The sequence below is a fragment of the Pseudoliparis swirei genome, chromosome 2, assembly GCF_029220125.1.
Source record: "Pseudoliparis swirei isolate HS2019 ecotype Mariana Trench chromosome 2, NWPU_hadal_v1, whole genome shotgun sequence".
Classification (NCBI taxonomy): Eukaryota; Metazoa; Chordata; class Actinopteri; order Perciformes; family Liparidae; genus Pseudoliparis; species Pseudoliparis swirei.
Window position 1 is genome coordinate 1,043,426 of NC_079389.1, and position 17,780 is coordinate 1,061,205.

Here is a 17,780-nt window from a genome sequence, read left to right on the forward strand (position 1 = left end):
TATATAAAATAAACTGAATTTTATTTATGAATGATGGCGTGCAGCTAATGAAAACCCCAAAATTCATTATCTCAGAATATTACATAATAATAATAAAAAAGGAATTTTAAGACAGAAATGGCTACTATACTGAGGAGTATGTCTAGTGTACAGTATGCACTCAATACTTGGTCGCGGCTCCTTTTGCATGAATCACTGCCTCAATGCAGCATATATTTGGGGGAGTTGTTCCTGATCCGATATGAGGTCAAAGGTCAGGGATGTCGTACGTGTACAGACTCTGAGGGGAGTTTGTAACTTGTGATATTTGTCTGTATAAAATAAACTGAATTGAATGTGCCTTCACAGGAAGAAGGGACATCTTGATACTGGAGAACAACTCTCCATGTTCTCTCTGCTATTAGTCGATGTGTCCTGTGGTGTACGCTCCTTCATGTCTGGAACTACGTTTCATTTCCATCGGCTTTGATTCTTGTTCTTTACACCCGTTCATAGTTTTGGAGTGTTGGACTATAAATGCAGAACTTCTACAAACCGGATCACTTATACCTCGCCAGTGAAGTGAGATGCACCTTGTGATTAAATCATATCCCGGTCCAGTGTGGCCGCTTTCATAATGACCATGAGCCGGCACACAAGTGAATTGGAGCAACATGAGACTGATGCAAACAAATATAAATGACCTACATACAACTTTGAATTAAACTTTTTCACTTATTTTAATAAAATGATTTAGTTAAAGTTTTTTTTTTTTTTTACCACTGTTAAGTATTCTGAAACTGGGCACTTCGCAGATGATGGAAAACAGGCTTCCGGACGCGCGTGGATTAAGTTATCAACATTTAATGGCAGGAAGTGTAAAACAAACATTCAAGGCGCTCTTCCTCGTGTCCCGGCTCCTCCGGGAGTTCAGCCTTGCGGCCTCGGGGATTACCTGTAGAAGAGGGCGATCTCTCTAAAACACAGAGTTTCATCTCACGGTCGAAACGTCACTTCCGGTCCAGTCGCTTTCACAATAAGAGTCCCGTCTTGTTATTGTCCGCATTAAAGTCACTTTCACAATAAAAGTCCGTTATTGTAAGTCACTTGACGGAATTCAACCGGCCTCGTCAATCTATAATACTAACATACAGTCACTCTCATGCAATATACATTAATTCTTGCCATTTACATTTGCATAGAGTAAACATTACCCCTATGCTTCATAATACATTAATAACAATATCAATATTCTCCCTAATATTTTCTATTATAATATCTTTCTATATGTATTAATTTAAAACATAAGACCTCTGCAGATGTTATCAAAATAAACTATTACAACTTAACACCACACTTCATCTTAATGTTGATGTAAAAACTAAAAGCCACTTCTCAGGTAAAACACACGCATGACAGATAGGAGAGCACTGCACACATTGAGCCTGCTGGATGTACAAGCATGTATTAATGTATTAGTGTATTAATGTATTAGTGTATTAATATATTAATGTATTAATGGCCACGCATTTAGGTAAATGACAAACCTTAAAACCAGGGGCGTCATTAGGCCTATTTTAGGGGGGCTTCATATTTTTTTACTTCAGGCAAATTAAAGGGAATAACTGACTCCAGTGAGCGAGCGAATTGGAAATACAAGAAACAAATATCAACATCTCTCTATTCTTTGAATTATTATATAATATAATATATGTTTTTCCACTGAATGGTTTATTTGACACTGAACTGGTTCATCTTTATCTCAGTGATGGAGTCCAAATGAGCAGAAAATATCACGATGACCCTGTAATTCTGTCTCTTGTGTTATCAGAGACTGAATGAAGCAAAACTACAGAGCAACATCTCTTTATGAATGAACCGATCTATGAACTGTCAGAAACAACGGAAACAATGGAAATGAAACAATGGATATCCGGGGCCCCACACGCACACACCGCTCCCCTTGGGGCTTAGCCCCCCTTTGGGCTTAGCCCCCCTTTCTTGAACCCGACCAGCGACCTGGGTAACCCTCTGGACGTGTCCCTCCCCACACTGACAGCGGGGAACCTCTCTGTGTTTCTCTCTTGGCTCGTGTGTGTCTGACTACTTCCTGTTGTGTGTGCAGCTGATGATGGTTCTGATCAAAGTGAGCGACATCTCCAACGAGGCGCGGCCCATGGAGGTGGCCGAGCCCTGGCTGGACTGCCTCCTGCAGGAGTTCTACAACCAGGTAACCCGAGTGCCCGTTGCCCGCGGCAACACGTTGTTTACACACACAGAGTCAGTCGAAGTAACAGAAGCCAGCCCCGCTCCGTGTGTCTGCCCTCAGAGTGACAAGGAGAAGCTGGAGGGTCTTCCCATCACCCCCTTCATGGACCGGGACAAAGTCACCAAGCCCTCCTCTCAAACTGGCTTCATCAGATTTGTCCTTTTGCCCCTCTTCATCGAGCTGGCCAACCTCTTCCCCTGCTTGGAGGTACCTCATATCTCTCTCTCTCTCTCTCTCTCTCTCTCTCTCTATCTCTCTATCTGTCTCTCTCTCTCTCTCTCTCTCTCTCTATCTCTCTATCTGTCTCTCTCTCTCTCTCTCTCTCTCTATATATATATATATATATGTCTATATATATTCTTATATATATATATTATTTTTGTATAAATATATATATATACGAAATACAAATATATATACAGGATATATATATAAGAATATATATTTAAATATATATATATATATATATCTTATATAGAGAGAGAGATATATATAATATATACTGTATAGATATAAGAAAGAAAGAAATAATATTATATATATATATTATATATATAAGAATATATATATATATATATACTGTATATATACAGTAAATATATATGAAAGAAAAAAACAATATATATATATATATATATTCTTATGTATATACATATTCTTGTATATATATATTCTTATATATATATAAGAAAGAAATTATATATATATATAAATATACGATATATATATATAACTTACACTTATATTGTTTTGAATATTGATTAAATAACTATTTTTAAAGATTGTTGTTGAATTGATGCTAATTTAAAATGTATTTTTTTCATATCTCACGCACCCTCATTTGAGAACCACGGCTCTAGATAATCAGTCAAAATGAATAATAAAATATAAAATTATAACCCAGGAAGTCACTCTGTTATTTGATGAATCGCTCTGGTTCTGCAGCAACACCTCATCGACCCGGTCCGGAAGGCTCTGGATTACTACACGGAGATGGAGAAGGCTCTGGAGAGGGAGAAACAGAACCGGGCTCAGAGTGACAGCGCCGTGAAGAGCCCACAGAGCGCAGCTCTCCCGGAGGCCGGGCCCGAAGCCTCGGAACCAGAACCACAGTGAGCTCCGGCCTCAGGACCGGGCCTGTTGCCTGAAGACTGTATGACGTTAGACCGATTTAAATGTATTTCACCTGAATGTGTACTTCTACCCGTTTATCTACCGGGTCAAGCACAAGTACTGCATGTGGTTCTGATCCGCTTTGTGTTGTGGTTTTGGTGAATGCAGTTCAAACTAAATGGAATGACGTGGAAGCTAGTCTTTACTCCATGAGCTAAAAACTCATTTTCAACAATAACACTTAAAAAATAAAAAAAATCTTAAAGGCACAGTGCAACATATTCACCTAAATTATATTTCATGACAAACATGTTTTTGTATATATAATAAAATAAACGAGTGACACATGCGTGTCAGGACAAACTTCTTAAGCATCGCATTTTGTTTTAGTCTGGCAGAGGAAATTGCATTTTTTTTGACAGAATATTACACGTGTGTGTCTTTATAAAGCATGTAGTGCTTAACCTGTGTATTCACAGGGCTTGTAGAAAGGCAATAAAGTAGCCTGTGAATATGAGATATGAGTTTACAGATATTTACAGCCCCTCCTCGGTCGAGTGGAGGTCAGTTTATGGACGGCTTTTTAAAAACTTTAAACAAAGTGACAGAGTAAGTTAACGGCTCCCCAATTTAACCGACCTTGAATCAACGTGTTACTAACTTGAACCTCTCAGACCTCCTTCCTTCTCTGCCTGAAGCTGAACGTATCAGACTTCTGTCTGTCCTTCGGCTCATGTCTCATGACTCGTAAACTCGTTATAATCTTGTTCTGTAATGAAATACTGAAAGACAAACGTGCTCAAAGTACTTCACGAGGAAAGGATACGTTCATTTCTATCACGACAAACAGCAACCAGCAATGTGACCGACGTTACACACGCAACACCTTTACGATTCAGAATGCAGGACATTTACTTGAGTTTTCTAAATCGTTGCATTATTGCTTTTTTTAATCTGTATATTTTGCCCCTTTATTCAACAGAATCACGGGAGGTGGAGGTGGAGGTAGAGGTGGAGATGGAGGTGGAGGTAGAGGTGGAGATGGAGGTGGAGGTGGAGGTAGAGGTGGAGATGGAGGTGGAGGTAGAGGTGGAGCAAAGGTCCCAAGGCTCCATTGAATCAGGGCTGTTGGGCTCATGTTGTCAGGATCTAGAGTTGTTGTGTCTTGTGTCCTGTTTTATTTTGAAGGCCCCTTCTCTCGTGTCCTGTTTCCCTTCACTTCCTGTCCCTGTGATTGGCTGCCCTGTCCCTGATTGTTTCCACCTGTGTCCAATCACCTCCCCTGTGTGTCTCTTTCTCCAGTGTTGGCTTCGACTGTTTAGATTGGGCGTTGTTGACCTGTTATGTTGTACGAGTTAAGTGGGCGACTGAGGGTCAGTGGTCAGCAGGTCCGTCCTTCAATCAGGGGGTTGGAGGTTCAATCCCCTCCCTAGTCGATGTGTCCTTGAGCAAGACACTTAACCCTGAGTTGCTCCCTGTAGCTGCATCTACAGTGTATGAATGTAACAGGATTTTAAGTCGCTTTGGATAAAAGCGTCAGCTAAATGACATGTAATGTAATAAAAAGAAGATTAAAGTTCCTGAGGAACGTTGTTTGGGTTCTCAGAAACTTTAATCTTCTCTACAACATAACAGGTCGACAACGCACAATGAGACCAACGGGGTTTAAATACACAGGGGAGGTGATTGGACACAGGTGGAAACAATCAGGGACAGGGCAGCCAATCACAGGGACAGGAAGTGAAGGGAAACAGAGGACACGAGAGATATTTTCAATATAAAACAGGACACAAAACACAAAAACTCCAGATCCTGACGCATGTGACAGGTGCTGCAACCACTCGGATGCCACGGCGCTCCCGTATTACTGCTTTTGCTAAAGTTAAGGATCTAAATTTAATTGTTCTAGTTTGACATATTGAAACGAGAAGGGTTCAAAGAAAACATGAACACACGCTCAGATTGTCTGTTAGAAGGGAGACATATTGTTTGATCATCAGCTGAAGAACAACGTAAACGTCTTCTGAGAAATAAAACTGTGCATGCCTTTAGGACAGCCTTGGCCTTATGCAACAGGCTGTTGCTTCAAGGCAGTGGTTCTCAAACCGTTTCTGTCGCGCCCCACATCGGAGGAATAAAGATGTTCACGCCCCAACGCCCCGACTACATCGTAACTAAATGCTCCGTGCAGAATTTGTATTGAAATTACAAATTGTTGAGACTCCTAATAGTTTGCAATCACTTTCAATGAAACCAGACTGCTCCATCCAAGTGGGCCCTGTTTGGACTTCGCTGAGCTCGGCGTTCCTGCATCAGACAAAAAACTAAGATGTTTTCAATCACTTTATTAGAATACAAATACAGTTCTCTCTGTGCAAAAAATAACTAATATTTGGCAAAAAATAGCATATTTGGGCTGCAATTAACCTGTTTTGCACTGAATATAGTCGGCAAGAATCTGGACTATGGTGCAGGCGCAGCGTAACCTGTTCACGCCGCGACGTACACGATTACACTGAAGTACAGGCATTTCGCTCTTTGTTCATTAATGACTTAGTTTTATGTCTGTGTGCTTTGTAATATGTGAAGTTCACAATAAAGGTCTGGAAATAAAAGAATCTGCATTTCCCCTCGCGCCCCACCTGTAATGCCTTGCCCCGTCAACAACTCTCCTTTGCGCGAGTATACCCACTTCTCCAGGGACCACTACACCACTGGGACCAGGGACTTACACCAAGTTACTTCCAGGATTTCACAAGAAGTTACTGTAATAATTCACGACTAGTACAGAAGTCAGACTCCTCTACTGGAAATCGACTACAACCACGAGGCCTGCAAACTGCTGTGAATTCACAGGACGACAGGGTTTCCCTACATTCCCCAAACAGACTTTGGTAAATGAAGTGATTTTGAAATGTCAAATATTTTCAAATAAAAGACTGTGGTTTTGTGGGAAGGCAGGGAGCAACCAGCCTTGTATTAGGACCCAGGTAAGAGGGTCAGGTAAGGGGTGTGAGGCCTTCAGGGGGACCGGCCTCACCTGTCACCATGAGAAGTACTTTCCAGTCTCTCGAAAACACTGAAATGTCTTCGAGCATTTATTAAACAGAAACTTGGAATAATTCAATTGAATAAGGAAAAGGTCTGACCCAGAAAAGATAGTGCAACATATTCTTATAGTCATAATTATTGATGAAGTGTTTGCCCTCCTCCCCTCCTCCCTCCTCCCCTCCTCCCTCCTTCCCACGGCGTCCATGGGAACAGGTTATGTCTGCTCTCCCAGATGCTGTTGTGGTTCATAAGAGGTAATAAAGAGAGAGAGCGAGAGAGAGAGACAAAGCACCACACTAATAAGATCTGTTATTGGAGTGCCAGATGAGCTGAACTCAGAGTGAGTTGAATGTGTGTGGTGGTGACAGCTGGATGTCCGTTTCACTTCCACCTTCACCGTTCATCTCAATGTGGAGGAGAACTTTGAATATTGACATTTTGAGTCAACAGCAATTTTGAGACTTCCTTTATGGTTTTGTAATTGGTCCCTGGTCTCAGGGTGGTGTCCTGTTATTATTTATTTATATATGTTATTAATCTTATTGATAATTGTATTCATGTCAATAATGTAGTTGACCAGCACAGAAACATGAAGGTGTCATCTGGAACTGAAAACGGTTCCGTAGAAGAACCGTTTCTGGTTCCACAAAGAACCTTTCAAACCAGGGTCTTTAAGGAACCATTTCCTCAAAGAGTTCTTCAATGAAAGAATGGTTCTTCAGGAGGTGATGGTTCTTCGTAGAAGCACAAAGTCTGTAAAGAACAATTTAAGAACCTTTATGTTTCTGTGTGCAGAGTTTATTATTCAGGAGTCTTCTCTCTCCCGTCCTCCTGAGGAAGGTGAGACAAAGTGATGATGAGGAGCTGGTTCACTCCAGAGGAGGCTGAGAGGAGAACGCAGGGCTGGCTTAGACTTTGACTTCTAACGGAATTAATGTATTAATTTTCATTAATGTATATGATAGAAAATAACACACGTCATATGATGCCAATTACATTATAAAATGTGATTAAATTAGTGCTGTGAAAAATAACGCGTTAACTCAGTTAATTCAATTACAGGTTTAACTAGTTTGTTTTTTTAACACATTTAACGCATGCGCAGAATGAGCTTCCAATCCGTCTGTTGTTGGTCGTCGGGACGAAAAAAAAGTCACTTGCAAAATGAGCTTCCAATACACCACTTCAATCTGAACTCTGTCCGCTCTCATGCAGACGGTCTGTTCATCGGTAATGATCCTTCCGCAGGTTCACCTACGGAAACCTTGTTACGACTTTTACTTCCTGTAGATCGCGACCTGCCAGTCGATCGCGGCGTAGTGTTGGTAGATCGCATGACATTAAAGAGATTGGCCCGCCCCCTGACATGTTCTCTATAGCACGCCTTTGTTCTTTTATTAAACTAAACGTCTGTTGTTGATCGTATCTCCACAGCAGCATGTCATTTCTGTCTCTTCGCGTTGCGTTAACACTTATCGATCTCCGTCTCGCGCGCCACAGAGCTCCGTGCGCGCGCATCGGGACCGAGCAAAACAAAAGTCACTTGTCAATCTGTCCCCGTGTCCGGGCCGGTGAGGTTTCAGCTTTGCAGCGGTGTCCCCGCCGTCCCTTTCATCACGGCCCAGTTCATGAAGAAAACCCACACAGTCAGTTTGCCTCAGCAGCTGCTCGAGGAAGACTAGAGGCCTTTAGATTGTATCATGGTGGAGTTAATGGTTGACAAACAAGAGAAAAATGTTCTGTTTAACCCTCCTGTTACCTTTACATTTACTAACCTATTTTACCCTCGGGGTCAATTTGACCCCAGCAATTAAAACCTCCAGAAAATTATTAGAATTAATATTGCTTCCTAAGTTTAAGTGTGAGGTACTTTATGTTTGTTTGCTGACTACCAAATAGCCCTTTAAATAAATAAAAAAGTTGATATTTCTTATATATTTGACACAGTGAAAAACAGCCTGGGGTCAAATTGACCCCAAAGAACACCGACATTAAACATTGAATGGGGTCAAATTGACCCGAAAGGTAACAGGAGGGTTAAACATTCTGTTTAGGATGAAGATGTATTAATGTTCCATATGGAAGAAAACTGCTAAATAACTGCTGAGTTGCAGCACCATTGTATAGAAGAATGTATAAATGTATATATCCGTCTTTTGTCATAAATCTCTATGTTCTCACAAAATATACCGAGAATATCGGTAATATGTGATTAATCATGATTAATCCACAAAAACCTGTGATTAACCCGATTAAAATTTTTGATCGTTTCACAGCCCTAGATTAAATATATAATATTAATACATTTTGTGAATTAAATATTCACAAACTTTTCTTTTCCTTTAATTGGAAAAAAACTGTGTTTTGCTTGTATGGACATAATGGACCCTCTGAGACGTGAAGTCACAAAGACTCTGGGGAGGAAGCAGAGTTAGTTATGTTGATGGAGAGATGTAAATTCTTCCATAAGGAGAGAGAGAAGAGGAGAGAGGTGCTCAATGTATCCTAAACGTCCCCCGGCAGCTATCAGCCTACAGCAGCATCTCTAGGTCTGGACCAGGTGAACCTGATTCAGCCCTAACTATAAGCTCTGTCAAAGAGGAAAGTCTTCAGTCTACTCTTAAACGAGGTGACTGTGTCTGCCTCCAGGACTGAATGTGAAGCTGGTTCCATAAAAGAGGAGCTTGATAACTAAAGGCTCTGGCTCCCATTCTACTTTTTAAGACTCTAGGAACTACAAGTAGTCCCGCATTTAGTGAGCGTAGCTCTCTAGTGGGGCAATATGGTACTACAAGCTCCTTAAGATATGATGGTGCATCACCAATCAAGGCTTTGTAGGTTAAGAGGAGAATTTTAAAAGTGATTCTCGATTTTACTGGGAGCCAGTGCAGAGCAGCTAATGCAGGAGTGATGTGATCTCTTTTCTTAGTTTTAGTGAGAACACGAGCTGCAGCATTCTGGATCAACTGGAGGGACCTAAGAGACTTATTAGAGCAGCCTGATAATAAGGAGTTGCAGTAATCCAGTCTAGAAGTAACGAACGCGTGAACCAATTTTTCTGCATCTTTAGACACTAGAGACAAGATGTGCCTAATTTTTCTTTAAATGTTACGTTTTATGAAAGTTACAACTTTAAAACCTTTAACTTTAAAACTTTGTCTTAACCGCCAGGTGGAAGTGGAAAAGAGAGATAACTAGTTATTATCTTATCTTCGAAAGGACTGCTGTATAAATGCAAGGCAACACACATAGGTGAGAGTCGTCCTTCATAATCTAGTATTGTATTGTTTTATTAACCTCATAAACTCAATGATCCATCTCTAAGGGTTGAGTGGAATGGTCACTGAGTAATCTGCCAGTTTTGTATTATTTTACAGTAAAGCCTCATTGCTCATTAAACGCCGCTAGAGGTCACCGGATCAAAACAATAACAAAGGACTCGCATGAGGGGGTGGAGTCAGGTCGGGGCCTTCAGGGACAGCGCGTGCCCTCACAGCTGATTGGCCAGAGCGTGGCCGACGCCTTCTATTCAGCAGCCAATCAGCGGGCCGCCGGCGCATCCACACGGGCTCCCCCCGGGAGAGGAGCCACTCGGTACCGGCGAGCCTCAAGCCCAGCAGCTGGTCGACCTCCTCCTTTGAGTGATTTACAGCGTCACGTGGACACTAACAAAAGACTACAAAGATGGATCCGCTGGTTGCTGCAATTGACCAGGGCACGAGCTCAACGAGGTTTCTGGTGAGTGACGTCATATACGTCAAGTACATTTCAAACGCGCCGCCTGGCCGGATGCGGCTCCTGTGTTGTACCTTTTCTTCCGGTGTTTGCCGTCTGGTTGGAGCCGGTAACCCACCGCGAAGAAGAACCTGTTGCAGGGGGACATGAGACCTCAGGGTCCGAACTCAAATGATACTTTAATCCCCCAGAAACAGGGTGCACGCGCAGAGGCTCGAGTCACCCCCCTCGAGACGGGTGCGGTGTTTACGTTCTGCACTAGCTAGCAGTAGTTGTAGTTCTCTTTAACAACACGTACACGTATGTGTACACATTATCTATCAATAGAGGAGCACGAGCTCACTGCGTTAGACCTGTGGCTTTGATTTTGTCATCACGTGGTTTCAACGCGCTGACAAAAAGCCATCTTTCTAAACTTTATCACAATGTCATATTGGTGTGCAATCACATAACAACTCTATACAATCACGTGACGCGTCATACATGAGGTGTATTAAGAGCATCATATATGTCAACCGTTATTTAATTATGAAACATAAATTGTCCGTTATGGAAACTAATCGCCAGCCATACTGTCGGCAACAGTCACTTTCTCAAAGATGAGTCCAGTAGCGATGAGGGGGGAAAAGTAAAAATCTGATCCTCTTCTTAAATGTCGTAGCGCTGCACTCTGCTGTGTTCATTCTGCATCCAGACTAGATACTAGTAAGCTGGAACACACAGAACACCACCATGCAGTCATTGGCCAATACAAGCAGGAACTCTGTGCGTGACCTCAGTGATGTTGACAAACCAACCCATGTGTTGAATAGATACATAATGCATAATAATAATGTGCTCCTGTGAGATGATCGTATTCTGAGGGCTGAGCATATGTGTGTGAAGACTCATTCAGTGAGTCAGTTTGGCTCTCAGCGTTAAGAGTTTGAAGTTCCTGAACGCCTTAAAAGGTTAAGGCGACCTTATTCTAGCTGGTAACCCACGGCGAAGCCTTCGACCGAAGAAGAACCTGTTGCAGGTGGAAATGAGAACTGAGGCGTCTTTAATTAGCCAGCAACAGGGGAATTTCACAAAACAGGCGCAGTGAGTCAGGTCGCCTTAACCCTGAGTTTAAGTTCATACTGGTAACTCACAAAGACACTCTCCTCCTTAAAGTCATCACATTCCTAGTTTCTGCCTGTGTGAATACCGCTATAGTTAAATGTAGTCAACAGAGCACCAGATTGCTCCACTTCTAGCCAGTGGACCTGTTTCGTGGTCCATTGTGACTAGAATTGGACTTCCTCAAGTAGGTCATCCGGAAGATTCAGACTGGGCTCAGGATACAGCGGTTTGGACGTTCATGGTAGATTATCAAGGATGGACGGGTGTTTGATGCCTGGTAAACGTTGAGCTGAAATGAATGTGACAACCGGCTGGCATCTGATACTGAATTCAAAACACCAGCTGCTGTGACTCCCGTTATGATCCAAGGTCCTGTTAAAGATTTACTAGGAATAACCAACGAAGAAGAAAACATATTTAGTCTTGATCTGTTGAGAAAGGGCCCACGCAAATTCCTACTTTACATTTGAAACCAAACCTTTTTTTATGCAGGGTTCATATGGTCATGGAAAACATGGAAAAGTCCTTAAATTAACAAATGGTTATTTCCAGGCCTTGAAAAGTCCTGGAAAAAATATAATCCCAAAAGCTTTGGAAAAGTCATGAAACTGTGTTATATTCATATTTTCATTTACACAGTTTGATTAAGATAAAATGCATTTATATACATATCTATTCTTGTAATCAAACTATCATTCATTTGTGTTATTTAAGGTTTATTCTCATGTATACACGGAGGTTTCACTAAATTAATTAGTTACCGGCTGTTTTCAAACGGCCTTGAACCCTTTTGTGAGGCCACCCGGTGACACTGACGGCACGGATGATGCAATTTCACCCCAGAAGGCCGTCTGTGAGGTCTGTCACAGGCGCGGCGATGATCAGCGACCTCTTCTCTGGGTGTAGACGGCGATGAAGCTCAAATAAAATAAAGCTTCAACATAACAGAGCCGTGACTCCTGCACACCTCCTCCTCTGCAATCAAAGCAAATATAATAACCTCCATAGACTCTATTCTGTGTCATAAAAGGTCGACTTTGGTTTTAGCGAAGTGTGCACGTGTCAGACAAAACTTTTATTATTGGAGGATTCAATATTTTCCATGATTGCTTGCCTATATTTTACATCATGATCCAACCATGTTACCGTTTCCTCCATATTTCTGTGCATCAGACGGCTCAACCAGTTTATTGCAGACAATCCATGAACTGCTATCTGACCCAGTTTGTGCCGATTGTTCATCTCAATGACTGTGAAGGCTGTTTGTCACTGAACTGTGTGATCTTTAGTTTGAATTGGTCTGACCTGAGACCCTAAAGAGAGAGTTCTGTATTTTTATTTTTTTTATTTTTTTTACTTGGTTTATTAATAAGGGACAGTGCACATTGATAAAAACATTTCAGTAAATGTGCCAGAATTAGCCAAGAGGCTATTTTTCTGGTGCTGAGCTCTGGGTATAACCTGCCTCTCTGCCCACATAGACAGATGATTAGTCTGAATGAGTCTCTTGAGTATCTTTTCTCCCCTAAAAAGTGCAGAAATGTGCAATTATCTGGAAGAGGATGAAAGAACCATAGCAGTATGGTAAAGTGAGACCACGGGAGCTCCTCTCGCTGGCCCATCTCACATTGTCCTTTAACGAGGACGTAGAGGACGTTCCTGACTGCCCTCCAACTTCATGACTTCAACAGAATGGTGCGTCTTGCATTTCAGTGTCACGGGGTCCAGCTGGACGCCCGTGTGCAAGTGAGGGAGTGATCGTGAAGTGGAGGGAGTTCAATGTTGCAGATGGGGAGAAAGAGAGGGGGGGTCAGTGCAGCCCGGTTCTTCCTTGTGTTACATCGCTGTGTTTAATTAATTCAGCTCATAATCATAATCATCGTCATCTGCCCTCCTCTCTGTTTTATATGTCAATAAATAGATACAAACTTCCCCCTCATGTTTCCCTGTCTTCCCCTCTTATCATGTATTTTTATCTGTATTCTTGATTCCCTCCATTCATTATGTTTCTCTACAGGTGTTCAATGCAAAAACAGCTGAGCTGATCAGTCACCACCAAGTGGAGATCAAGCAGAGTTTCCCCCAGGAGGGGTGAGTGCTTTTTAATCTCAATAATCCAGCAATGAACCGTGATAACCTCCCCGCAGACCGACGGGACATCGTCAACATTCAGATTATTATACATGAATCGTCACGTATGAGGGACGATAAACGGGCTGGTTGTAAATCCATGCTGCACACGAGAAATGAGTCACGGATGTTTCCTGTGTTACTGAGTTCGGTGGAAATGAATCTTCTGTGTTTGATGTGTGGGTCATAATGAGTCTGAAGGTCCAGCCCTGATTGCTCCTGTCGTTCCAAAGGTCAGAGAGTTGGTGCAGCCTGCTTTAGGCCAGGCAGGAACATTATGGGATGGGGAAATGATCTATTAAATTAGGAATCTTGCAATGTTTTGTGGCTATGTGTAAATGCTGGATAGTGTTGCCTCGATACCCGCATGTCCTGAAGGCCCAGTGGTCAGTGCGGGTCATGTCGAAAGGTTACGTCATCCAGAGGAGCAGCTGTGTACTGCACCTCATTCACAGCGTCCTCTACATCAGGGGTCAGCAGCTCCGTTTGTCCAAGGGTCAGAACAAATGTACGGGCCGGACTTTCAAATTCAAAGAATACATTTGCATAGGCCTAATTACGCCCTCACTGCTTCATATTTTCAATGTAATTTTGTTTAGCCTGTTTCCGTGTGAACAGCCTCCTTTTTAAAACATTATAATCAGATACTTCAAATGTCCCCAGTTCTCCACCAAGGAGGCGGTTCACTGGGGGCGATGGTTGAACTCTGAATTCAGGAAACATTATTGATCTGACGGTGTGGTTCTTATTGTTGGAAACCGGCTGCAGGAAGGAAAGCCTGTTGGATGGTTGGTCAGGGGAAGTAAAGAGATGAAGACTGATGGGCACCTCTTCATCGGCTTCCAGTAACACTCAACCTCTACCTACATACATGAATTTGAGATTTGAAATGTCCCCACTGTGGGACGAATAAAGGAATATCATACATACATGCATACATACATGCATTTACACATACATGCATGTATGTGTAAATGCATGTATGTATGTATACCTATATTTATACATGCATCATGTGTACATGCATACATACATGCACACACGTGTACATGCATACATACAATTGTACATTCATTTGTACATACATGCATACATATATGCATACATTTGTACATGCATGTGTACATACATGCATACATACATACATTTACACATACATGCATGTATGTGTAAATGCATGTATGTATGCATACCTATATTTATACATGCATGCATGTGTACATATACATACATGCACACACATGCGTACATGCATACATACATGCATACATACATGTGTACATGCATACATACATTTGTACATACATGCATGCATACATACATGTGTACATGCATACATACATTTGTACATACATGCATGCATACATACATGTGTACATGTGGACATGCGTACATGCATACATACATGCATACATTTGTACATGCATGTGTCCATACATGCATAGATGCATGCATACATGCGTACACACATACATGCACATGTGCATGTATGTGTAAATGCGTACATACATGCAAGCATGCATACACACACACACATTTATTTATAACCTCTTCTAATGACATGATTTCCATCTCAAGTGCTTTCGGGCTCCCTTAAAGGGTACCTGTAGTGCAAAACAATATGTAGCCAGATCAAAAGATAATGTGTTTCTAAAGGTTATTCATGCACTGACGGTCCAGTATTCAATAACAATACGTAGTTTAGGCTGTTCAAAGTCCTCAACTCCGACATGCGACATTGCACTGGAGCTTGAATATGTCGCGGGTGGTGTGACGTCAGATCGTTGATAGATCGACAGCCAGCCACAGCGGATGTGTTCAGATACCAATATAAACAACGTCGCGCCGCAAACAAATGCTGAGAGATTGATAATATGGACGATGAAAGATTGTCTGATTCAGCAACTGGATACTTGTTTGAACCTTTAAAAGCAGACTATCCCCATTTAGTGAATTGTGACAGCGATGATAGCGATGATTCTGATGAAGTTGATGCCGAAGGACCGCCGGTCCAGATGCTTCACCGTGCGGACCGTGCACGCAAGTCGGCGGACGTTTGGTGCAGTTGTGGGAAATGTGTGCCACAGAAAACAGACATAGAGTGCATTTGTTGCACGAACTTATGTCCGATGATATAGCAGGGCTCTCAAGTTTTGAAGACAGGCAAGCGTGAGATTTCCATCAGCACCCGATACAGGTGGCTGTTGCGCGCCGGCATCGAGCCGAAAAGAGTTGTTGGGGGGGGGGGGGTGCTAGTGACTATTTCTACTCAACAATCGATCGGCGTATTGAGCACCCCTGCATTCAAGCATTAAATAGCCGAGAGGTTTTTTCAGCGTGAGGAATTAGATGTGTGGCGGGAGTGCGTGAGATAAGACCGAAATGCGTGAGTCTCACGCTCAATGCGTGAGACTTGAGAGCCCTGATATAGTGTCATTAGACCTCATCTGATTCACACAAAAGCGTGAGCTTGATAGCTACATCGCGCATAAGCCAGCGCTGGAGATGTCTTTCATTGATGCAATGTTCGGCCGACATGTTCGGGGTGCTAGTGACTTTTCTTTGCTCCGTCCGTCCCGATGCGCGCAAACCGGTGTCGGAGCTCCGCGCGCACGAGACGGCGGGCAGAGGACTGTCAACGCAACACGTAGAGACAGAAATGACGTGCTTCTGCTGTAATGTGGCGCTATAGTGAAAGTGACAGTGGGCGGGCCAATTTTTTAATGTCATGCGATCTACCAATACTACGCAGCGATCGACTGGCAGGTCGCCGCGATCGACGTATTGAGCACCCCTGATATAGATTGTGTAATTCTTGAGGCCACCGATCTATCCCAAGAAGCAACGCGTGTAGAAGTGGCTCCGGATGGGCTGAATTCCTTTCAACGACTCTACGTCATAGTTAGCTTTGAGCTGGAGTAAATAACTAGCAAAATGGCTGCGCCCACGGACTCGGAATGTTGACAAAGAAATGTAAATCCTCGGGCTATGCGTGACTTGTTGACAATAGCGGCGGGGTAAATATGATTTATTTGATGCGCCGAATGGATGTAGCACGTTGTTGTTTTGCACTACAGGTACCCTTTAAGTTTGGGCATAAAATAAAAGTTTCGTATCTTCCAGAACCTGCCGGTCTCTGTACGTCGTATGCAGAAGACCTTTGACCCCGTTGCCCCGCCCCCACTAACACAGCCTTGTAACAGGTAGCAGGTAACACACAACGACTGCGTGTTGCTCGGGTTCCTTCCCTGTACATGGTGTTGGTGTGTTTACATGGCTGTGTGTGTGTTGCTCTCAGCTGGGTGGAGGTGGACCCCAAGGAGATCATGCAGTCGGTGTACGAGTGCCTGGAGAGGACGTGTGAGAAACTCGGCCGGCTCGGTGTCGACGTGGCCGACATCAAAGGTGCGGTGGACGAGGCCCAACCGAGGGGGAACAGAACCAAAGAGCTGAACGGGGTCACATCCACGCTGTGTCTCATGTGTCCTCAGCGGTGGGCGTGACCAATCAGAGAGAGACGACCCTGGTGTGGGACAAGGAGACCGGAGAGCCACTCTACAACGCCATTGGTGGGTTGCATATCGATTCTGTATGACTCCATTGTTCCGATGAAGACGAATATTAAAGTACGTCACATGTTTCAACGTATCGATGGGGGAATTTAAAGGAGAATGCAACATGTTATTTTGCATGTAAAGTCCAAACTGTGACCGTGAGCCTCCGTCCAGAGCGGAAGTCTCAAACCTGTGATGTCATCCAGTGTAAAGTGTGGCGCTGCTGCACAGACAATGAATGGCATTTCTTTTTCTTTATACCCAAATAAGCTTCTTTTTTATCGTAGTGTTTTCAGTTCCACATCCACCATAAACTCAGAGCATTCGTTCGCCACGCTTTATACTTGATGACATCACCAGCAAGAGCTGTAGCACTCCGTTGTGTATCTTATATATTTAAGAGGTAAATGGTCTCTGATCGATAACTGACTTCAACTTATCCGCTTCCAGTGCGAACCCAGCGTGAGACCGTAGACACGATCAGGGCCGGAGTGGGGCCACTTTTCAGCCCGGGAATTTCAGGCTCAAGACCAGCCCACTTTTTTCATGGTATCGTGGAAATTGGATAAATGAAGCAACAGTTCAGCTCTTACTATCCTGTAGTTCTTTTATTAATACCATGGTCCAACAAATAATGGAACGGTTAAATACAACAATAATAATCCACTTAAGATGAGAAGTTAACAAAAAAAGGCAGAAGGGCGTAGCAGGGGTGTCAGACTCAGATGAGGCAGTAGGCCAGATTTGTTGGAGTGAGACCTCATGGGGGCCGTCATGGTCATGGTCATTGTCATGGTCATGGTCATGGTCATTGTCATGGTCATGGTCATGGTCATTGTCATGGT

The 17,780-nt window shown here is 42.9% G+C and overlaps 2 protein-coding genes across 2 annotated transcripts in view; both read left to right on the forward strand.

Moving 5' to 3' along the window:
- Nucleotides 1–3,664, forward strand: part of si:dkey-219c10.4 (high affinity cGMP-specific 3',5'-cyclic phosphodiesterase 9A) — a 14,197-nt gene extending 10,533 nt beyond the window's left edge. The window contains exons 12-14 of the mRNA XM_056426674.1: nt 2,105–2,209; nt 2,309–2,455; nt 3,194–3,664. Of these exons, the coding sequence (XP_056282649.1) occupies nt 2,105–2,209; nt 2,309–2,455; nt 3,194–3,364 (423 nt within the window). The 3' untranslated portion in view covers nt 3,365–3,664. The remainder of the gene's footprint in view (nt 1–2,104; nt 2,210–2,308; nt 2,456–3,193) is intronic.
- Nucleotides 3,665–10,018: 6,354 nt separating this feature from the next.
- Nucleotides 10,019–17,780, forward strand: part of LOC130201608 (glycerol kinase-like) — a 36,062-nt gene continuing 28,300 nt past the window's right edge. Inside the window, exons 1-4 of the mRNA XM_056426686.1 lie at nt 10,019–10,150; nt 13,269–13,342; nt 16,680–16,786; nt 16,873–16,950. Of these exons, the coding sequence (XP_056282661.1) occupies nt 10,097–10,150; nt 13,269–13,342; nt 16,680–16,786; nt 16,873–16,950 (313 nt within the window). The 5' untranslated portion in view covers nt 10,019–10,096. The remainder of the gene's footprint in view (nt 10,151–13,268; nt 13,343–16,679; nt 16,787–16,872; nt 16,951–17,780) is intronic.